Genomic DNA, 24,993 nt, shown 5'->3' with positions numbered 1-24,993 from the left:
ACATACACTTACAGTTATTGAGTACATTATTATTTTTGTAGCATAGCGTTTTGCCTTGACAACAGCTGCTCAGAGGAACCCTACAGAACCCTGTCACATCCTTCCCTGGGGAACAGGATTTGAATACTCCCTGCAGAATGAGAAGTACCCTGGCTCTCCACAGTGGACATAACACTGCCCAACAACCAACACTTGGCTGTTTTAACAACTAAAACGCATAAGAATGGACTGGGAAGGAGGCAGGCTACAGTTTCTTCTTGGCCGACCCCTCCTTACCTTAAATATTGCTCTGAAATGCTTCTCTGTGGCCTTCTGGGTAACAAAGGATGGCGGGCGTCGGTGAGGAAGGTGGGTAGTTTGCCATAAAATGGCCTTGTGACATTTTCCTGCTCTCTTTCACAGTGATAAAACGGAGCAAAGACCTCGGGGGGGGGGGCGACACCGAGGTCCACAAGCTACCCGACGACTCACCAATGTCGTGAAATGAGTAGAAAGAGGATGGGGGGGGGGGGGGGGAGTTGGTGAAACCTGACTATAGACACGAGGAAACGACGAGGCGAAACGTTACTTTGCCGTGCTACATCCGACCCATCTTCTCTGAACAGTGTGCCTCGCTCACCGAGAAAGGCAACGCACTGGAAAAACAAGACAGCACGAGTTGAAGCATCCACAGAGTGGGGGCGCCGTTCACAATATTTGGACACACAACCTATGATAGGACGCCAGCAGCACACACCACACACACTAGTACAAAGTGCTATAGAAACGACAGCCACGCCGCTGCAACCTACACGGAGCCTGAAGCACTGGAATACTGGAGCTACACCTTCTGAATTCGTCATCCTGCCAAAATGTCTCACGCCCTTTTCCTCATCTGAAGAACTCTCTGGAATGTTTAAGGGACTCCACCAGGCTGCACTTAACTCTGGGAATGACTCGACACATAATGAAGGAGTCAAAGTGATCTCGACTTTTGATCGGTTTAGACGAATCAGTCCAGTTAAAAAGAAGCAGACTTCTTTTGAGAGCAGTACACGGATGGTGCCAGCCAGACTGCTTACTGGAATGTATCAAGAGTGGAGCGCTGTTGAGCACAAACGGTGCAGGAAGTGGCCAGAAAAACCAGAATCCAGATCCTATGCTGAGCGAGATTTAGATAAACTGGAATGGACACCCGGCTCCAGTCACGCATCTGTCCTCCATCTCCATAGCTGGAAACGCTACAGTGCTTTTACAAGTGCTTAATACTCGTCAAAATAAAAAAAAAAGAGGAAAGATCGACCTCAGGAAGTCAGAAATTAACCTGGAACTTTGCTAGGAGCAAAAGGAGGAAGGGGGTGGGGATTATTTATAAATTGACGTTACAGTGAGGCAGTCCAAACCACAGCTGTTGTCTAAGAGCAAATACAACAAAAGACTTCACAAGAACCCAAACTAGTTTAGCAGTGAAGAAACAAGTTCATGCTTTGAGGGAGATTTGTTTCCTGCATCTATTTTACAGAGGAGGAGGAAGAGAAGGAAAAGACAGGTCTAGTAAAATATGTATATTGAGCCACAGCTCCCAGAATATTACCATGAATTTTTTGTAACAAAAATCTTGAAACCTTTTTTCTTCAAATTCTCTACCAAGAAAAATACAAAACATTATAAGGCGGTAAGTAACTATTTTAAACTTTTTCTCATTTTTTTTTTTAATTGATTTTTTTTTTTCATTGTTATTTGAGAAGCCATTACAGTGCAGTTGATCCTCAAGACAGCAAGGACAGGCTTCACTGCTGCTTGCACTCAGCTGGGGGGGCTGCATCCTTCTACAAAAAACACAGGGATGGGAGAAGGTTGATTATACGCCGTCACTCCATTCAACACACACACAAACACCGTCACATCAAAAACTACTCTACACACACACAAGCCACTTCAAGAGCCTCAAACATTCAATTAGCAATGTACAAATATCCAAGTAGAGTCTGAAAGGTTTCATGTCCTGAATGTGATCTAATTAAGAGAAGAGACAAACCACAGACATGACCATAACCAGATTCACAGGACAGACTGTGACAAACTATGATTGGTCTCGTCCATCAGTGTCATGGACCATCATCCTCTCAAGTGGACTAACAGAAAGAACACCTGCACAACAATGTGCCTCTGAAATGTCATCTGATCCCTAAATGGACCTTTGTTCACATCTCTTTACCGACAGTGTGCACTGAATTAACGTAGGTCTTTCAGAAATACAGCATGAAGCAGAACATGTCTTGGGCCAATGTTTTTTTTTCTCAGAAACTGAATACCAGGCCCAAACATATCTAACCCCTCTACCATTCTTTGTTCTAAATTAAGGTCTATTGGTTTAAAAATTAAAAATTGCATTTTCAGAATGCATGAAAAAAGAACAGGAATCTAATTTTTTAATTAATCTATGGGCCGGATATCAACGCTGGTGGGCCAGTTTTGGTCCACGGGCCACCATTTGCTGACCACTGACGTAGGACAGGGAGGCATTACACAGGACACTTGGTAAAAACAGAGGTCAAATGGAGGTCAATGAGCCTCCAAGGTGCTCCTCATTTAACCCTGCTAACATCTGGGTAAGGACATCGTCTACAGCCTGAGGGGTAGTTTGGCATTAAGGTGATGCAATTCACATTGGTTTAGTGAGGCACAGATTTTGAACTACCTGCAAATCGTGTTTTTTTACAACCCAAACCCACCTATGGCCTGCAAATTTAGCAATCTTTCCTTTATGCGTTAAGGCTTTATTTATCTCATTATGGTGCTACATCTCAGGAATTCTCACTGCATGCTTATATTGCTATTATATATGGAACGTTCCACATCGAGGCTTAATAAATTGCTTATTCTGATACACGCAAATACACCTGTGGGTTGTTAAACTGTGCATCCTTAGTTGTACGACAACTGTGTGTCAAACACCGTTTGCTGAACTTCCTGCTGGTCCTGTTGCTTCCTGTGCAATCAACACTGGGTAAACAACCTCACAAACAAGTTTGAAACATGGAAAGCAGACGTTTTCCTAATATATATAAAAAAAAAAAGGACTCGCTCTGGTAGATAAGCTAATCACCAACAGATCTGTGACAACCAACTCGGTTTAAATCCACTCATAAGCCTGGGAAATGTACTGGCTGCTCTCTAATCAACAATATGTATATACATATGGCTAAGAACTTGCTGAAACCCATTATCTTAATTGTTCTTAATATTTGTTTAAAGTTTGCGCAAAGAAAATATAATATTGGGACAGAGATAAGCTGTAAGAGCGAATTATTATACATTACATTTTTGCGGAGGAGATAACTGCATATTTGGAAGAGCCCTGCAACTGCCGTCTGCTAACGGACCTTATTTTTGGACAGAAACTACAGGATAATAAACATAACCCCAGGACAATGAGATTGAATTAATTTGCTGCCAAAGACTAAGGAAAAGACTTCACTACAAAAGGACCATGTGAGGCATGGTGTCCTTCCAGCAGACATGCACTTGTAGAGGTGATGGAAACACTGCAGCTGTTCATGCTGCTCTCCATGGCCTGATGCCACACACACACACACACACACACAACCTTTCCTCGACTCTTTCTTCAAAGTTTTCATGACAAAAATACTCCCTTTTGTGTGACATACAGTACATTCTACCCTACATTTCCACAACAGTACTTCAGTATCTGTGCATACTGAAATATAAATCCCTTTAAAGATTCAATTTGTGTTTCCAATCTGGTGATGTTTAATTACCATTAGCAACATTAAAGGCAAATTCATACAGAAAGCAAAACTGAGTAACTAATGTGGAAAACAAAGGGGGAAAAAACATGGACAAACAAAGCAATGTTTCAATGGGTATTAAAAGCAAACAAAGTACAAAATACATGGCAGACAAATCAATCTGACAGAATTAAATAAATCTAACCTGTTTGTAGACAGGATAAGTTTATCATGGGGGTGGGGGGGGGTGGGGGGAGAGAAAAGACCTGGCTATTTAACATACAGAAATAATACAGGTGCAAATGCAGAACTAAATATGGGTTAAAGTTTAGAAAAAACACAGCAACAAACCAGTGGGTTAGTATCAGGAGTGCAACATGGCAGCAAAACAGAAGGTGACAGGCATTAGGGAGGGATGGTGCACAATGGAAACAGAAGGAAACAGAAACGTGGTGGGGGGTGTGATGGTAGTAAGCTGACAATTCACAAGCTTTACCTACCAGGATAGGGTTATTTTTCTATTGTCACCATTAAACCTAGTGAGGAAAAATTTAAAGAGTAGCTGACAAAAGATGCCAAAGTGACTGGAGCTGAAGAAACATTGATGTATAGGAGAAAATAAAAAGACAAACCTGGCTGAATACAGAACGTCAAAGACTTTGTTAAGCAAAGAGGAAGCAGAAATCATGCTGGTTGTCGTCGCTTGTAGCCCTTATACTTAATTCAAGTGTTGTGTGATCGATTTGTCCTACGTGTGTTTGTGGACTGAACTTCATACACAAACAGTACTACAATTATTGCCAGTCTTGAAACAGGATTCATCGAGAGCTTTTAAATTTGTCTCTGTGGAGCTTGCAACACTATTTTCTAAGCGTGTGCGGCTTTACTTCACTCATTCATAGTTTTTTTCAGTTTAATTGGCTTCAACGGGAACCAGTGACTGAACAAAAAGATGACAGAATTTGTTGCGCCAGCTGCCCTCACCAAGGAGATAAGAATATGGATAATATGCAGACAACGTGTGTTGCTTATGGACATGTTCAGGTTTTTAGTTATAACATGCAGCTGTCAGAATTACAGACGAGTAAAAAGTCATGCTCGTAATACAAGCCAAACAGATTAAGACAACAGTGAATGAATAAAAGTTTTTGTTTTTTTTCCTGGTTTGTTCCTGAAGCCAAATTAAGATCATGAAGACAAAATGAGATGCATTTGACAGTATGTCATTCTGTATGTTGAAATCTCACAAGTCAATTTAGGACATCTGTTCTCTGCCTGCAGCTCAGGGCACCCGAAGAGCAACAAAAGGTGCGGTCCAAAAAGTTTCACTATGATGATGAAACATTTACTTATAAAGTGTCAAAGGTTCTGAGAGACTGCAGGTGATCTGCTGCCCCCAGGACGAGCGTCCTGAGCCAACAAATTTGAGAACAGCTGAATAAGGACTTTGTGAGGACACCAGAGATCTTTACAGGGAGTGCAAATGTGTGAAAGAGTTAGAAGTGATCTCACCTTGGGATCATAGTCGGGGTCGTTCTCCTCGTCAGCCTCCTCCTCACCTTCCTGAACACACAGCAACTTCAGTCAACACTGGCTCCATCAAAAAACAAAACTGCATTTATACAATGTGGTCAGGTTAGTCTCACCTCATCGTCTGCCTCCTCTCCCTCTTCATCGTACTGTAAAAAAATAAAAATAAACATGAAGATTAGCTACAGCAGGCTTCTGGGTAAATGGCTCGCTGAGTGGACGCGTGGTGGAGAGCTCCCAAGCATAGCTCGTTTGAATTCGATATTAATGCCCATAAAGTGACCATAACCTAACACCAACCACCTTCTCAGGTTACATTTATTTGGGATGTCTGAAAAAAAGCAGAAGGGAGAAGTCGGCGACCAAAAGTCCAGAGGAAGGAGGTCAAACGGCACGAGCAGCCAACGTTTAGCTATGTTGGCAACTGAGCTCATGAAAGTCTGAAGTAACATCACAGAGGAGTTAAAGACCTTTTGTCTATTCAGATGGCACTGGAAGCCGTTAAACACCAGGTTGACTCTGATCACCACACTGGAAACATCTGTAGGAGGCTGAACTTCAACAATGTTATTCTCAATTTGGACCATTGTATCATATGTAATACAAACTATGGTGAATGTAGTGAGACAAACACTATTACTATACTAGACAGGTGGTGAATTTTTAATTTCACAGTTATGGGCTCAACATTGCATTTGGACTTGGGGGATATCTCAGGCCAACGTCCCATTTCAGTGTTTCAAGACGCTCACATTTCCTCTATTTCAGAGTACAAGGTTCCTTGGTGGACTGAATTGGTCCCGCCAAAAACAGTCTCCTATATTTACAAACAATCTCATGTCATACACTCCTGCGGAATCATCCGAATGTAGATCATGGGAGGCAGATGTATATCTATTAACAGAGACCATTGATTGGGATACTGTGTGGGAAAATGTCTTTCGGTCATCTAAAAACCCAAATCACCTCTTAATCCACTAAAAAAAAAGAGAAAATTGTCACAGGACTGACTTAACACTACGTAAAAGATATTTGATGGATTTAGCTCCCAATCCCGACTGCACATTCTGTAGTCAGGGCGTTATAGTACACTGATGCATGTCCTGTGGGAGTGTCCGGACGTACAAAGGTTCAGGGTTAGGGTGTCTGATCTGATAGGGAGGAAACTCCCGCTGGATCCGGCACTTATTCATTTATAGGACGACTCCAGGTTCAAGATCGCGCAGAGGTGGAAAGTAAACTCTGGTTGGCTGGTATGACTGCAGCAAAATGATTGTTTTAAGGTGGCTTCCACTGGACCAGTTATCAATGAAACATTGGCTACAAGCTCTCCTCGAGGTGATCCACCCAGAGTGCTCATCAGCTCGCATTAATAACTCTAAGCCTCGAACGTTGTGTGGAAAAAAGCTGTAGAGGATGTTAAAACATTGCTATCATTACTTTTGAGGCCCATCTGTAGTAACACTTTGTTTATTTCGTAATCCTGTTTTAATTTCGATTTTGTGAATGGCTTTATGGTGACTGTGTGCTCAGTAGGGGTGGGGTCAGTATGTTCAGTTTGTGTTTTGCATTTGTTATTGTTTAAAAAAACAATTTAAAAGAGTTGATTTAGGTAAAAAAAAAAAAGAGATAAGCTACAACAAACACTTGATGACCAAGTCACATTATTTCTCTTTTTCACACCCAGCAGCCAAGGAAACAATCAATCACCGACCACTAACTTGATTACTAGTATAGTTAAAAGAATCATTTGCAAAACTCACATCGTCGTCATCATCCTCGATGGCCTCTCCTGTAAAGTAGAGCACAGCTCGAGGTACGATGCGTTCACGGATGAAGTGGCCGATTTCAAAGTCGGCAGCGAGAACTGCCTCAGAGTCTTCGTCCTGATGAGACACAGACAAATTCATTAGTGCATGTACTACTACGTTAAGCTGTTTGCACACAGTCATTGGCCGAGTTCAGCTCAGCATTGGTCATTCTTATCAAAGTGTCTTGATAAGAATGACTACGGCACACTGGTTGAAAAACACTGCTTTAAGGGAAACGAACGGGGAGTTCCTTTCATTTGTTTAACTTGTATTTTTGAAAATGTATGGATTTATAGGGAGCAAAACAATGGCATAACTTCTGAGAGATTTTGCAAAATAGCAATAATGGACAATGAGACAGCTACTGTACTCGATCACAACCTCCTCCTTTCCACTTTGAGACCAGAAACACTGAACTCTGTACTGCCCTCTACTGGATGTATTGCTCAACAACCATGCCAACATAAAGGACACTCAGAAGTGTGCATGTGGTTTCCATGGAGGCATCTCTGCATACAAATAAATAGGATAAATGAGCCTCAAAACAACTAGAGCTGAGAGTTACTACAAGTTACGGTAAGTTAATTTTCTCATCGCACTGAATTTAACAAAACGATTAGCATTAGTCAGCACTTTGGAGTGGATACGTATTCATCTCAAGTATGAATGACTTTGTCCCTGAAAGACTTCTCTTCATTGTTTATCCTGGCAGTTTATTTAGCCATGAAATGCAACAGAAAAAATAAACTACATTGACTCACCAACTCTCCACTTTCTGGGACTGTAAAAAAACAAGAGCAGAAAAAGGTGCAAGTATTAAGTACATTGATTTATTCAAGCGTAATATCAAACATCCAATGTTTAGTAAATCCTAAAAAAAATGTCTGTACCTTCTGGAGGAGTGAAGAAGTTAAAGAAGGAGTCGTTGGGGACTGTTTTGGTGACTGTCCTGACTGTGCCGCGACCCTTGTGCTTCTGTTTCTTCTTAATTGTTTTCAACGTGACGTTCTTGCCCTTTGTCCAATCAATTGTGCAGCTGTGGTGAATGAAACAGGAGGAGGCAGTGGCAGAAAGGAAGGTCACACTCTCCAATTATTTAAAATGTCTAATTGAATTGACAATCATCTAAATCCGCTTGGATTTATTTGAAGTGAAATGGTGAAGTCATTGTTATTTGGATGATTCAGAGAGAAAAAAAAAACAACTTTCATGGCATGAAATTAACTATCATACTGGAAACAAACATATGTAATGACTTCGATCCACAGCTTCGGGACATGTCAATGTTTTGTAAAATAAAGTGGTGGCGACACACACGTTCCAGCGGAAAGTCCGCTTTTTTTTTGCCCCTCATTTTTATTGTGGCTGTTCTGATGGTCAATAATGGACATTACAGACATGTTTTTGAGCCTAAAATGAAGTAGTACACTGTAGAATAGTTTACACCCCTGCATTACTGCTGTTGCTGATGTAAAAAAAAAAAAATTAGACAAAAAATTAGACACGTGGACCTTGACAATCGACTCTAATAATGTGTGAAATTCCCATCCCTACATGACAGCACCATAGCTCCATGTCAGATGAGCTGGTGAAGCAGGCAGTTGTTTCTCAGCAGTGGAGTGTCAGTGATTTTTAACTCTACCGTTTAAAAAAGGGACATGATGTGTTCTGAAGAACAGCTGATTTTGAAATATAACCTTATCAGTTTTGGGTTTGGTTTCGTCAAAGTAGAGGTGTAAGAAATAGATACACTAATAGAATAGCCTAGAATAGAATAGCCTTTTATTGTCATTGTATTTTGTACAACGAAATTTGAGTGCCACTCCTTTTGGTGCAATTTGCATTCAAATATAAATAACATAAAAAAAAAAAAGAAGGAAAAGACATTTTTGTAAAATTATATACATATGTATATATGTATGTATAGGTTTCAGTCTTAATATAATAAATAAATAATAGCCTTGCTTATAGTACACAATAAACAATGATACACTTGTGTCAGGGTAGTCATCATATTGCTAATACACGGCCCTTAAGATAAAATGACACTGCATTGTGTGATTAGGGAAAACCCAGCAATGACTCTACACTACAGAGTCTGCAACACATCAATTTTACATCATTTAAGAAAAGCCAGTGTGAAGAACAGAAAGGTGCTGGACTCACCCTGCGCAGCTCATGATCTCTGGGCCGTCAAAAGAGAAGGGGTCGCTCTCATCGGGCTCTGACCTCATCTTGTAGGTTTTCGTCAACACTGTGTTTGTAAAGAAGTCATTGGCCTCAAAGTGGAACTCTAACGTGAAGCTCTGGGAGAAGAAAGCAGTAGTTGTGATGTTTAAAACTTGATTGGTAGACTTATTTAAGCCATGAACTCTGTGGTCACCCAACTCACCATGGGCTGTCCTGGATCTGAGAATTTTACTTTAATATCTTGTAAATGTTTAAGGATGGGTTCATCATGGTCCTGGGTGAGAGAGGAAGCACCACAGCATTAGCTCATACAAAATGCAAACAAAACCCTGCTCTGTCCAACTTGGCCAGCAGGTGGGAGCAAAATCTGACGTTTCATTGCTGGAAGCAGATGTTGCCAGTGGCCCATTTTGTCCATCTCCCCAGGAGTTGTCTGAATGAACGTACCTGCAGCATGTCACTGAGCAGGTCCACATTTCTGAAAACCGTTAACCAGAAATCAGGGATGCCTTTTGGGTCTTCCTTCTCCTCGTCCTTCTTCTCTTCCTCTAGTTTGGCCTTCTCTTTCATTTCATCCTAAATGACATTCAAGCACACGCTCAACCACTTTTCACATATTTTCCCTCCTACAACAAAAAATGTTTCTCACTACCTACACATGGAAAGACTAATTTTCTTAGGTCTATTTCTGTTATGCAACAAACAAGGTGATTTTAGAGTTTTTAATTTCAGCTGCATGCAGGGTTTAAGTGACCTGAAGGAAATAAAGAAATGGGAAAGTGGTACAATCAAATAGTTTAATTTAATTATCAAATTTATAGCAATAGCATACAGGTATGTGCATGACCTGAATAGGCTTACTTACTGTCAACTCTTCCTCGTCATTTTCCTTCCATTCACAGTCCTCATCTGTGGGCTCATAGGCTGCTTTCACTATGTCGCCTCTCTGTGAACAGAACGCAAAGTCAGTGTTTGTATCTATAGATATGATGTGCAATGCCCATCATCTATGTGCAATGTCACATTAAGGGCAGGAAATGATGACACTAGACACCCCGAGGAAGGAATGAAGTGGAGGCTTCACTGAGAGTGTTTATATGAAAACAAATCCAGCTGATAAGATACATGAGGGCCCTGGAAAACGTGCAGGTCAACGGTCTAAAAGAAACGTCTCCCGACAAAAAAATGGATCATGACCAAGGTTGAGAGCAGTTCCATCAGTCTTCCATACTGAATATCACCACTGTCAGTTCTGACCTCCACAGAAATGGTGTCAGATGAACTTTTAACTCTTTATTTACAGATCAAAGACACCTTAAGCATGTCATGCATGTAAAACAAAACAAACTTGTTTTCCAGGTAGTAAATAAAATAAATTCTAAATGCTTTTGTATGAGGTAATGCTTTCAACTAACCTACAAAAGAATAAGAAATTGATTTTCAATGTGCCTTTAAAAAGGGCTACATCATACGCACAGGTATTTTGTCCAAATCGAGTCCAATAAACGGCCTGAAAATCTATGAATATCCCAAATGCTTACAGTCTGGACTATTCAGAGTAAGGTGTAAATTGTACATCATACAGGCATGTTGCATGACACAGGTCGTGTATAAAAAAGGAAAAAGAGATGCAGGAGCAGCGTCAATAATTGAAAACCGGAATAAAGCACATCTATAAATTACTTACTTTGTCAAACAGGGGCTGGTAAAGAGCTGCGTACTTCCTTTCCAGTTCATGTACTTCTTCATAGAACTTTGCTTCGATGTGGGCACATTTGACCTGCAGGTTCTTCAGGGCATTTATACGTCTCTTTACAACCTTGGGTAAACTGTTGAAAGATAAAACACAAAGATGTGAGGACAGTTCTGGAGGAATCATGGGACACCTAGCATCATCACTCTTCGCTACAAATAACTACAATGCCGGCAAAGAGTACCAACCAACGGATGGCATATCCAACACAGCAAGTACAAGCTTTTACCACCCAGCCAATGATACAGCTTATGCAAGTGGTGATTTTAAAAATCAATTTGTACATTCTTCTGTAAATTTGTTTAATAGTAAGGAGAGAAAGTCTTTTATGTCAGACTTGTGCAGACCTTAAAAGAAACATGATGGAAAAAAAATCTGCTTTAATGGGTAAAAATATTACCACAGAAGGACTTTTCTTTTCAAGATCAAAGAACTTTAGAGGAGAGCACGACAACATACTGCAGGAGAGCACACTCCCAAGAGGATTACCAATAAGTCAGTGTGGCCTTTCAAGTACGCCCTTTAAACAAAGCAAGACCGTGCTAAGAACAGGCATTATCGACACTTGCTTGATTTTCTTATTTGTACCCGATTGTATTAGTTTGTGCTTTGGATGATCCATTGCACACCTATTGAGGATAATGATGCAGCTTCTTTAAAACCTAAATATTTAAAATCTTTGTCAAAAATGATTTAAGAGACGGAAGATTTCACACAAAGCCAACTGGCATGATTAAATCCTGCATAGCATAAAGTCCTGTGAAGCCCTGTGGTAGCTGAAAAACCCACCTCAGTTATTGAATACTTAAAAGTATGTTTTTTGCTGTAATGTCCTTACGGAAGATGAATATCTTCACTACACTGCAGCCAATTCTGCTCAAGCCAGGCACAATTTACGGTCTTGGATCGAGATTAAACATTTGTTCATCCTTCACCTCTCGATGTAACCCGACGGTGAGCCGTTCAGACCATCCAGCCTCTCCTGCAGCGCAGCCAGGATTTGTGGATCCTGCATCATCTGTACAGTCAGCTGACGAGCTAATGCACACAGAGTCAGAAGAGCAAGACAGAATTAGACAAAACCAAAAACTGTGTGTTAAACGATTCTTATTTGTGACAAGAATCCCCACCAAAACGACATCATTTACACGTTCTACTTTTGCCAACAACATCTGAGCAATGAGTCAATGAGACTGAATGAAGAGCATTTTGCAAACACTGCATGGATACAAGTGATGGTGTCACAAACACGTAAAGTTTCCAACCACGACGGTTGAGGAAGCAGTGCACGAAAAGGTGATCCTGCTGTCCAGGCTCTCTGCGCTCTCACTTGATGGTGCGCGCGTCACCGGCTCGTTCTCTCGAGTGGCTATGCGCGTCCAAGCGTGTGTGTGTGTGTGTGCGTGCCTGCAGTGCGAACGGACACCTAACGTGCAGTGGACACCTAACGTGCAGTGGACACCTAACGAACGCAGGTTCAAAAACCTGACGTGGCGACACGCGCATTCCAGCGGAGAGGCCGCTTTTTTTTGCCCCTCATATCTATTACCGCTGTTCTGGTGGTCAATAATGGACATTACAGCCATCTTTTTGAGCCTAAAATGTAGTACAGTATAGAATAATTTCCACCCCCGCAATGCTGCTGTTACTGCTGCTTTAAAAAAAAAAAAGTCGACAAAATATTCGACACGTGGACCTCAAACATCAACTCTAAAAATGTGTTAAATTCCCAACCCTAACTGTATAATTTGCTCTGTAAGCCAGAAGACTTAATTTCATCTTTTGTTCGGAAACATCAGCTGCCTTTCACATATTTTCAAAGCCGTGGCGAGTTTGTTACTCGCAAGTGGTCTGTGTACTACTCATGCATTTCTAATCTCCCCTCAGCGTTCACATATCATGAACAGCTTCCCTCAGTGTAGACACTGACAGATCAGTCGTGGGCAGTTGGAATGGGTTTCTTTTTTTCTTAAATAAAGTCTGGTTTCTAAAAGAGTTCTCTAATCTTGCTATAAATAGAAAAGGCCAAATAGCCTTTTAAATCCATCGACAATGAGCCAGGAGTAGGTTACACATGAGCCTGAATCTTTTACTGAGCATCTCATGGATGCATAAACAGCATCCAGGTCCTAAAGTAAAACAGATTAGCGCTCTAGACTGAAATTCAAATCACATTTGTAAAAATGGAAATAAGCACACAAACTGTTTTTAAGCAACCCAATCAATGCTAATGACTTTTGCACATTTATTCATTCAAGCGTTGAAAGTCAGTCCGTTTAAAAAAGGGAAGTTTGCAAAGACTTCAGTCAGTGTTTGTAGAGGTTCACCTTTGCTGTTTTCATCTTCTCCCGTCTCCTCTTCTTCCACGTCGTCCACCTCCTCCATATCTGCAGGGTCCATCTCAGCCTGGTCTTTACTGCTCAGGAAGATGCAGAGAGCAAGAGGGAAGGTCAGACAAAAAAAAAACTGATCCATTTAATCAGTTATTCCAGGATGAGCAAACATTAAGCCCAAAATGTTGTATCCAGAACTCACAGATTTGACCAATCATCAGTTTCCCGCCAGTTTATGCTAGCAAAACCGTAACATGTCCATGAGGCATAACTTATCACTGAACTCACTTCCTTGTTCCTGGTTGCAAGTAGGGATGTACCGATTAATCGGCCAGTGACCGGAACCGGCCGATTTTCACGTGATCGGAACAGCGCTCAGACAAGTTCTGACCATTCTTTAAATTTGAAAGTGCTTTAATGCCTGGTCCTATATAATACTATACAGTGTATATGTGTCTGTTGTCAGAGAGTGTGTGTAGGTGTGAGAGCGGAGCCAGACATTTAGTGAATCAATGCATTGTCTGCAGCTCTATTACAACCTATTTTATCCATTTAAAAAATCAATGTGTGGTGGTCAGTGTCGATGCTGTGGCGACGACCACAAATAAATCAATGAATGAGAAACCCTGAGAAGAATAAACATACTTTTGATAATTCATATATATAATCCCTGACCCATGAGGTGGAACAACACATTCCTGGTTTAAGTCCATAGTTTGTGGTGACAGTTCCTGCAGTGGAAACACACCTACTAAGAAGATGAAACCCAGGCCTGGAAATGACATCATTGACCTCATAGCAGTAAACAAGCGTTTACCTACTACACTGTCATGTCATGTTGAATAATTGACCACACCTGTGTGTGATGTCACAGCAGGTGTATTTGCATCTTTAATCTGTCCAAGACCCCTGGAGGCTAGTTCAGGTGGATGGAAAGCCAAGTATTAACTGTAACCATGGACAGAAGATGTACTTACTTGTCGAGGTCTGCCATTTTAGCCGAGTCTCAAGTTATGCTATAAAAAGAGAGAGAAAGTAATTAGCTTTGAAAGAATGGAGAACACAAGCCAAATCATTTTGAGTAACATCGAGATGGTTAATTTAGCAACATGCTGCGAGTGACTAAAAGGACAAACATGTCTGTTAAGGTTGTAGTGCTTTTTCAAAGTTCAATCAAAGTGAATTTGACTTCATTAATGAACAATGATAAAGTATCGTCACAAAACACTAATGCATTAAGTGACATGGATCCTGAACTGCTGGCAAGACAAGATGCTAATGTTCACATCTACCACATGGTAGCCAAAACCAGCAGAGAAAGAAAGAACATGAAAATCAGCAATTAATTATCCTGCAAATTATAGCCACGTCTGCACTACCCATATACATATATAGGATATGCATATGAAAAGGAGCTGTATGGAGAAGGCAAGCCAACACTGCACAGCCTTCATCTGATCAAAGCAGAACATTTTCAATTTCAAACCCATAATAGATACTTTGAGACAATTAAAGCAAATGTGACAGCTGTTGAATCCATTTTTAAAATGCACTGCCAAACAAAGACAAGTTGACCTGTGAATTTAAAGAGGAAAACATACTCATAACTATGCCCAGGAAAGATGGAGCTTGAGATTTTCCAAAATTTTCTTTCCGACTTTGGATCTTCCACACAGAAATGGTGTGGTTGAACTGGGATCCAAACCAGTGACCTTCTTGCTGTGAGGCAACAATGCTGGCCCCATTGCTCCATTGTGAGTCCCTAAGGTGACCCCACTGGTTGCATAAAAATCAATTTGTGGGAAAATGAGCTTACCTCCCACCATTTGTAACAGCAGTAAACAATTTCCCTAAGAGTTAATGGTCTTAAAAGCTAATTTGGGGGCTTCTGTTTCTTCAATTTTAAAAGGTATAGATTAAATTACACTTAAAGGGAAATTTACAAGAATGGTCTCAAAGCTTTGTATTGTGATGTCACAACTGGTTGCCATCTGTCAAGAGTTTAGGCATTAACACTCAATGTCTATGGTGTATGTAAAATCAAGATAAGTTGACTTTTTGGACAAGGGGTTAATCAATACACAAACCTTGTATTTGCAATACATTAACATGGGTTCCTGTCTTAATCCAGTCCTTAACACTACCCACCCCTCCCCCTTTGGATGACATTTAGCATTCCTCCACATTACAATGATGAGGGCATAACAAACTAACCTGGAGAGTATACATGGGACAAATCAGGTGCTTGTATTTTATGCTGTTCATACATTTTCAGACTAGATTTAATTTGTTTGCTACTACAGAATTTTCTAATTACACACATTCATACTTTGTTACATCAGGCAGTACAGCAGCCAAAGTCCCTAGAACACAGTGAGACTAATGATCATGGTCTGGAAGTGACAGTGTCAAAACTCACTGAGGTAGCAGTAACTCAAACCTAAATCCTGGTGATGAATAATAGACAGGGGGAAATCTGCTTTTCTGTTCAACTGTGGTGGAGATCTTCCAATACTAGTGCCTCATCAATGTATTGATTAGTCAATGTGAATATTAATAAGCTGTGATTAATCGCTTTTAAAAGAAAATTCTAAATATCTCAAAAATCTACTGCGAAGATTGTCCAATTTGCTTGTCTTGAAATATTACATGCTGTTGGGGGGGGGGGGAATTAATGAGCTGCAGGGCTTAAGAGGCCAATGAAATGAGACAAAACCATTTCATCTCATTTCACAGTTGTGGGGAGATAACGTCAAGTGGAGACACCGCTCTACGGTTAGTTGAGGCTCTTTTTACACTGCAAGTAGCTGATAATTGAAGCATTGAGGGCATGTACCAGTGTGCTGCTGAACTTCCTGAAATACACGTTTGAGTATCTCTGTCTAATTGGTTATTAATGTTGAGAAAAGAATCAGAACAACCATGACAGCTGTCAATCGTAGTATGATACTTCTGATAATACGAGTACAGCTCAGCTCACGTTAATGTTCTTGTGGGACGACTGAAATCTCTTCATTGCTATTAAAAAGGCCAAACAATTTGGGCTGCAAAGTACTTGCATTATTATTTAATGTCAGTTATTTTCTCTAGTAATCAATTATTTGCTTGGTCCATAAAATGCTTTCTGTGAAAAAGATCCAGTGGGTACAAATTAGTGACATCTAAAAATGAGCCTACATATAACAAACAGGACTCCACAGAGAACTTTGTTCTTCATTTGCATAGTAAGCCTCTTCGAAATGTGATGCCATGTCCGTTCAGGCTGCTTTAGAAACATGGCGGGACAAGATAATGGCCTTCATGTTAAGCCCAATTTATACTTCTGCGTAAAGTGCTCTGCGTAGGCTACGTAGAGACTCTGCGTCGACGCAGAACCTGTCGAAGAGCCTCTGCGTCGTCTCCGGGTGCACGGAATATTTTTTAAGTGTCCGTCACTCCGTCAAGGGACTACGGAGACGGCAAGAGCTGCGATTGGTCCTCAGGACAGGCTGAGCGAAGCTGCTCTGTGCCGGCTCTCAGTGCGCTCCGGGCGTCCTGACAGAGGCGGAGCTGATCCCCGCCGATAACGCCGCTGCCGAACTATAAATACGTCATACCTTAACACACACAGCACATGTTTAGACTCTAAATGGCCAATTTCTCGCCTCAAATCATCTTAAAACTGCGTTCCGTCACACAGAAAAGTGAGAAACGGCCACCGTTTCAACAACAACAGTCTTTCTCTCTCTTTCTTTCTCGGACACCATTGCTCACTGTAGCCAGAAGCACAACAACCTTGCGCAGCGACCCCTACTGATCGGGCGGGAAATTGCAGCGAGTGTCCGTCACCACGACGCAGAAGTATAAATGCTCGAGGCGTCTCCGTGGTGACGCAGACGGATAACGCATACGCAGTCGGAGAAGTATAATGTGGCCTTTATATTAAAGCAATTATACACTTATAAAAATACTTGTTAGTAGAATAAACCCTGCTAAATACACATTGGTCCTTTAAGTGTTTGGCATTGTGAGGGTCTCGCTAACATTACATCTTCTCATTACTTTAATTTATATCTTTAATATTTTATCACCATGTTTTTATTAATTATTTTTCCCTATTCTTACTATATACTTCCATTATTGAGGTAGTTTTTAATCTTTATGACAAGATCTATGAATGTTGGAACGCTGCCCCACATTACAGGATTGGCCAGATTTCGGTCCCGATCTGGCTATTCCGACGACCGTGGGTGCCTTCCAATTTTATCTGGCCGAACGATCCTGTAATGTGATTTTAACATCAGTCTATTCGATTTAAAACCATAGTATTAAAAATGTCTGATATTTGCGATTGAACAGCGGCTGGGGCGTGAGCAGAACCCCGCAATAACCAATGAGAATGAGTTGACCAGGAGACAGTTATACAACTGTACATACAAAGGTTTTTGTTGCGTTTCTCTGCACAAAACAGCTAATAACTGACCACACCGACATTCACCTCAATGTCCACTTATAATCTGAAGTCAAATTTAGAGCTGAAACAATTAATCGATTACTAAATTAATCGGCAACTATTTTGATAATCAATTTAATCGACTTTTTTCATGATTAAAACAAGATTCCTGATTGTATTAACTTCTAAAAGGTGAATTTTTCTTGATTTCTTTGCTCCACATAAAGAAATCATTAAAACTGAATCATTTTGGTTTGTGTACAAAACAAGACTTTCGAGGACATCATCATTTCCATCTTTGACAAACACTGATACACGTTTTTTTTTTCTGACATTTTTATGGACCAAACGATTCATCGATTAATCAAGAAAATAAATAGATTAATCGATTACAAAAATAATCGTTAGTTGCAGCTCCAGTCAAATTAAACCACAAAAGTTTGTGCGAGATCCCACATCCCTGGAATCTCCTCCTTACAATAGTTTGGGTACAAAGTGTGTGGTCTTGTATAGTCTGTGCTTTCTCAGGATTTAAAAGGTTTTCAAAGGTTGTTGTCTGTTTGTCTGTAGTCTACCACGTTTGTAAACTTAAGTTAGATGAAAATCCTTAGAGTGTGGGTCAGGCTTAACCAATGCACACCAAAAAAAAATATAATCATACACAGAATCCAAAACTACTTTCACCAATTAATTATAAAAGTTACCCGCTCATGTAACATGTTGACAATTGATGCATCCCAACAACAAATGCCAAATTCCACTCGGCACCAAGTGATTTTCTCTGCAGTGTGTATGAGTTCATGTGAAAGCATGTGCTCCAACATAATCACCATTTACACTCTTTCATATTCCTGCCCGGCGACCACGTGTTGCATGCTCCGGTCTAGCGAGCAATCAGTGTCTGTGACAAAAAGCCCAGGGTGAAAGTCTGTGTTCACTTTCAGACACGTTTACAACTTGGCTCGGGCCGAGAGCAAAGACTGTGAACCCGGTGAAACGAACACGGTGCGCCGTCAAAGCACAAACGCGCCCCTGCGTCCCCCACAAACAAGCGGACCACTAACTAGTAAACAGGCTAACTTTAGCCGGCCTAACCGCACACTGCCTCAGTGCTACTTCAGCTAGCTTGCTAGCTTGATGCGCACCACTTCTGACTGAGCAAGTGGGAGGAACAAGCTTCGAGACACACACACACACACGGGCCGGTAAAGTGCTGTCTGCCTTGTAACATGTCCTAGCCAGCTTCCGTTATGTCACAGTACCGGCTAACCCGGTGAAGCTAGCTGCAATGTGTTGTCGTTTTTCTAAACTGCCACTTCCCCACCCTGAATACCATCATCATCATCATCCTCATCCTCCCCAAAAAAATAAGGTCAAGTCCGAAAATGTAAGGTACAAGACACGTGTCAACAAATGTCGACAGACAATGACAATGACGGGAATTATATGACGTTATGTTGTTTCTATTATTCCGCTTTTTGTCTTCACAATACCCGATTAATGGATAAAATCCCAGGTGGTTGTTTTATTCCCCCACCCCCGTCAATCGCGTGTAACGTTAAAACACATCATGGTGGAGTCTCGATGGCTGCTGCTGCCGCCGCTGTCTGCCTCGCTTGGTAGCATTAGCAGAAATGTCTCCCTCCGCCGTCTTGTTTGTCCAAGCAGCAGACATTTAACTACAACTTCGGAAAACGACGAGCAAGTTCGGGGCGTCGGCTCCGGGGACATTTCCACGAGTCCTGTCCGCTTACCTTCACTCTCTGTGGCCCGAGGATGGACAGGTTTAGGCGGCGCTGTGTGGTGAAGCGGTCCCGGGGAAGAAAGAGACTCCGCTCGGATGGCGGTAAAAGAGAGCGAGATCCCGCCGCCTGCGCTCATATACATCCGACGTCATCACGTAAACTGCCTGTCACCGAGGCAACGCTGTTCCTGGGAGGGGCCGCAGAGAGGAGGATGTCCCCAGGGAGACAAGAGGGGGGGAGAGGGGGGACTTCATCCTCATCATCTCTACCTCAATCACCCTCTTCCTGATCTAATTACTCTCTTCCTCTTCATCACATCCTCATAACGTTACCCTTGATTTTCATTTGTAATCACCAACCTATAGAATAATGATCCCCCCATTAGCACCAGCAGCTCCACCACCAGCTTTATTTTACTGCTCTAGACAGAATGCACTCACCAGCCAGGTACACTTTGCTCATACTGAGTTGGATATGCTTTTTGTCTTCAGCACTGTCTTAAAGGTACACTGTGTAGTATTTATGGGTTTATATATGCAGCTGTTAGACTGTACAACAAGTACTGCTCTAAGTAGACCCCACACACACACACACACACACACACACACACACACACACACACTCCACTCTCCATGTGCAATATACTGTTCATTTTTCATTGCTGTAATATATTGTATATATTTTTTCACAATGTAAATTTTTTTAAGTGCAATATATTGTCATTTTTCATACTGTCAAATTTATACTGTAGTTTTCTCATCAGTGCAATATCCATATCCTTATTTAATATCCTAATTTAATAGCTCAGCCTTGTTTCCTTACACTGTAAATACCATGTGTATACTGTGTATATTCTGCAGACCTATTTTTAAACCTATTTTTATAGTCAGTGTTAATATCTTTATATATTGTACTTTATATATTCGATTTCTTTTTGGTAATGCATGTTTATTATTTATTATCCTTATCTTTATTGTCTTGCTGCTGTAACACTGGAAATTTCTCCACTGCGGGACTAATAAAGGACTATCTTATCTTATCTTATCTTATGACCCAAAATCCACTTTTTTATACATATTATGTGCTCCTGCATTGTCTAGTCGCTGTATAATAGTTTTTGTTTCATTTTCGTAGTGTTTCAAAAAGTCATGTAAAATAACATGGCCGCGGGCCGTTGTTGCGTTGCCACGACGCCATGTTTCTACGGGAGCCCGTAAGGACAAACCCGAGAGAACAAATCGAGCGTCGCTTTACTTGTAGCGGAAGTCCCGCCTCCACTGACGGAGCAGGAAGTCTGAGGTATAAACAGAGTGGAAACGTGCTGGTCAGCTGGAGAGAGCGAGTGAACATCGGTGTTGCATTCCCAAAGTGGAGAGCGCTGATGAGGAACAGAGGGTTACGCACTGATGCCGACCTCAGGTCATTTCACATACTTATCTAAATGTTACTTTTTGCGTGATGGCAGTCACTTGACCGGCTGAGGATACCGTAGCGCTCAGGGAAGGAAGGGGGTGAGCAGAGGAGCAGTTCGTCTTCTAGATGTCACTTTAAACTACTTACTTCACCTTTAAAGCGACGCAATGTAGGATTTCAACCTTCACATAATGTCTCCAAGACGATGTGGCATCGACTTACAACAGGGCGAATGTCACTCCTGTCGACGTCTGTGCTGGCACCATGTAACGCCTGGTTCCGGGTTCATGCCACACAAAAAAACCTATGACATTCTACTTTGCGACATAAGTCAGGGTACACTATAGCATCGCTAGAATCTCTCATTCCTCCACATCCCCACGATGCGCTACTGGACTGAGATCTGGCGACTGTGGGGGTCATTTGAGCGTCTGCAGTTCAGTGTGAGATTATTTGAGCTTCATGGCTTGAGGTAGCCTCTGCACATTTTGTTCATTTAAAAACACAAGTCCATCATTAAGTTCGCACCGGTTTAAATAGCACTTTCATAACTTGTCAAAGGCGACAGAAGGAGACGTTTTTTGCTCAGTGTTTCCCGATGTGATATAAAAGTAGGTTTTCAAGGGTGACACTTTCATGCTGATTTGATCTCAACTCCCAAACCCACAGGACAGATGAAATTCCCAGTGACGAGACTGAGTGGACTTTAATGTGATTCACCCGCCTGTGAGTGTTACTAACATCAGACGGTCTACTTAGCATCAGCTCTCTGAGCAATAGCTGGCAACAGCCCAAAGGTCATATCTATCATCCAACGCGCTCCATCAAGAGGAAGCCTTCCCACGTGCACCATCCATGTCAGAAACTCATAAGTGAATATTTCCCTGAGTCATGCAGGCTGGCAGCATGCAGGATCAGACATTGATGGGCCAGATGACTGGGGAAGATTTTCTTGTCCTGCTGTGTTTTCTTACAGTTTAGTCCATTAAACCTTAAAGCTGCCAGGTCTGTTAAGCAGCTTCCCCTGGACCAGCTGGAGTCAGTTGCTGATGATGATGATATTAAAGCTTTATATTTATTTGGTCTGGAGGTGAAAATAAGTGTCATTACCAAACTTACTTTTCCCAATTTGATCTGTGCTAGAGGCAAATTAGCTGACACATGCATAAGACACCCAGTATCCAACAGAGATGCCTAGAGGGGAGTTATTCTTGTCAAGAGGGATTTGACAAAGAAGAAGTATGACTGGAATAAATAAGGCAATACCCCTGCTTGAATGTAACACATGTTGCTGTGATTCTATATTAACATATATCATTTACTAAATGTAGTAAGCCTAAAGGTTTTTTTTTTTACATTTTAAGATGTACAATTAAAGGATAAACTGCAGTTATTCTTTCAGTTCTACACAATTAAAAAATAAATAAATGAAAAATGAGGTTTTTAATATCTGGTTGGACCACTCAGGTACAGGGTCAATAATTGACCTTGGGAGGGAAACAAAACAATAAAAGAAAAATGGCACCCAAAACTGACCTCTACATCGTTAATTCACACTTGATCAATTCAATTCCTTTGTCATTAATATGTGATATTTCTTCATATAACATGATATTTATTCTTATTTGCATACCAGTTCAGAGGGGAAACATTTCCCATTTCGTAACAGAACCTCGAAACTCCCTCTGCTGCTGTGGAAATATTATCATATAAATATGGTGAAACCTTCCACATATAGATGGGAGGCAGATGTTCCTTTATCATCTGTTTTTTTTCCCTCCATCACAAATAACAAGACCCTATTTGCTGAAGTGGAATAACATCACTATTTTTAACACACTTGTCAAACATGTTGCTCTTCATTTGATGCATAATTAGCTGCAGAGGGTTGCTGGCGTCTCTGCCCCCAGTTGTGAACTGTCCTTTCTCTGTAAATAATGCAGCAGGATGGTGAAACTTTAATTTCAACATGAATGCATCTACAGTAACTATCTGGTGTGCATTTCCCATCCCTAACAGGACACTTAGTGTGTGTGTGTAAACAAAGAACACAACTATTTATACACTTACAACTTGACATCTTGTGTGCAATGCCTTGAAGGGAGCAGCAGAGACACATACCTAAGTGAAGTTTGCAGCATTTCAGACAACATTTAGAACCACGGCTAATTAATATGAGCATGACTGTGTTTCCACAAGTCCACTTAATTTTTCCACCCAATTACCTCAAAACAACTGTTTTCTCAATATGCTCGACTTTCTGTCAGTTAATTCAGTGGTTTCCAATGTCCTTGCATGAACAAGGACCCCAACCCCAATCCCTGTCTATGCACACACACCATAATTACAAATGTTTACACACAAAAATAAACAGTTTTTGTTCATATTCTCTCAATGTATATGGATAAAAATCCGTCCTGTGCGTCAATACAATCAAAACCAAGGTAACTCTTGAGATATATGGCCTGGTGAGCCTTTGGTGCTTTTACGTTATGACAACAGGAACACTTAGACTAACACTTAGACTAAGACTTAGACTTCCTTTTATTGTCATTGCACAGAGAACACAACAGTGAAAAACTGGCAACGAAATGTCGTTGCTTGGCAACCGGTAGAGGAAATAAGAGGCAGCATTGAGTTTAAAACAACAGTATATAAATAAGTTTATTGTGTATTAATATATTTTAAATACATATAAAAGTAGTGCAGATGAAAAATGTTTGACTTCAGGTGCATATGAAAATGAAAACAAATGTAAACATTATGAAAACACGATCACGTGTAGCCGCTAACTGACCTGATGAGTCTTGACACAGAAGTTCTCACAGAGGGATCAGTGATTAATCGTAGGGATGTGATTCGGTAACGGTCAGTAATGGTATTGGTCCGATAATGGTAAAAATCACTGGATCGCTGAACATAGAAAAGTAGATAAAAAATGGTTTTAAATGTCATTTTAGATTGAATATGCAGAAATATAATTTTGTGTGGTCTCTGGCGCCCCCCTAAGGGCACCCCAGTAATGTAAGAGTGAGAGCTGCAGGTCCTCTCATTCAGACTACATTAAAGCGGAACTAGACCGGAAGTTCCAATTAACGCTGTTTTTTTAGTGTGTATCTGCGTCATTACCTTGTTTATGAAGCCCTGAAGGTTCTAAACAAACAGTTCAGTCACTGCTGAGAACGTTGTGTTTTATTGTAATCTCAGGCTCAGTGAGATCTCTGAAAATCCCTTTATAGTTACGTAAACATCGGTTCTCCTGAACAGCAGATCGTCCTGCTCCGGGCACTAGTCCGGGCACATCCGGTTGCATACATTGAACCGCAGAAGAAGAATAACGTCCGTTGTGAAGGTGTTTCAAGAGCGACAGTGTCTTCTGACTCTGGGTCTGACTCTGGGTCAAAGGTCGTCAAAGGGACTGAGGCGGGGAGTCGTGAAGAAGCTATTTTTAAACACTGTTAAAACAATGTTTTGATAATGAGGAGCAGATCACCCCCGTTCCAGAGGGGGGAGCTGTGCTTCTGAGAGCGGGTGTGCTGATATGTCATTTCCGAGTTGAGAGATTTGAGTCTCAAGTCTCGCGGCTGGGAAACAGCGTCAGAAAAGAGGATTTCTATCGGCTCGTTTACAGCAACTCGGAGGTTTTTACCATAAAAACAAGTTAATGTATGTAAGTAGACCTCCATAACTAACATATATGTGCAACAGGACCACTCTATGTGACCTTTAAATACATACTATTTATGCAGTCTTGGCAGATTTGCGTTTGTACACTGCTAACAAATTCTGAACATTGTCATTTGGTTGATCCCGATTTTAACAAAGTTTTGAAAAAACAAAGACTTTTCAGAACACTTACTGAGTTTCAGAAAAAGTCAGACCCGTGGTTTGCCCTTGTGTGAACTTTGCCCTCTGTGGATGAATCAGCAGTGGAAAGCGATGACCCAGGAATAAAAGAGGTGACACTTGGTGATCAAAGATCTGCTCAGTGAATGCTAATCATCTGAAATAGCTCTTTATTTTGGAAAATGTTTCCTCTCCACTCACACCTCCTC

The 24,993-nt window shown here is 41.1% G+C and overlaps 1 protein-coding gene across 2 annotated transcripts; it reads right to left on the bottom strand.

The window, feature by feature from the left end:
* On the bottom strand, positions 1 to 19,645 carry nap1l1 (nucleosome assembly protein 1-like 1). 2 transcript variants are annotated; one of them, XM_083907362.1, is made up of 16 exons: positions 19,535 to 19,645; positions 14,326 to 14,364; positions 13,343 to 13,431; positions 11,951 to 12,053; positions 10,950 to 11,091; positions 10,128 to 10,208; positions 9,710 to 9,838; positions 9,465 to 9,536; positions 9,239 to 9,378; positions 7,963 to 8,108; positions 7,834 to 7,853; positions 7,025 to 7,147; positions 5,378 to 5,410; positions 5,244 to 5,294; positions 4,232 to 4,267; positions 1 to 1,808 (listed from the first exon to the last, which is right to left on the bottom strand). In XM_083907362.1, exons 2-15 carry the CDS (start codon positions 14,340 to 14,342, stop codon positions 4,262 to 4,264), a joined length of 1,152 nt encoding a protein of 383 aa, XP_083763488.1. In that variant the 5' UTR covers positions 14,343 to 14,364; positions 19,535 to 19,645; the 3' UTR covers positions 1 to 1,808; positions 4,232 to 4,261. The 2 variants fall into 2 exon arrangements, with proteins under 2 accessions (XP_083763488.1, XP_083763487.1); XM_083907361.1 differs by lacking the exon at positions 4,232 to 4,267.
* Positions 19,646 to 24,993: the final 5,348 nt, after the last annotated feature.

This window comes from Microchirus variegatus (assembly GCF_963457635.1).
Source record: "Microchirus variegatus genome assembly, chromosome: 20".
NCBI lineage: Eukaryota > Metazoa > Chordata > Actinopteri > Pleuronectiformes > Soleidae > Microchirus > Microchirus variegatus.
Note: the sequence above shows the minus strand (reverse complement) of the source record. Positions and strands in the feature narration are given on the sequence as shown.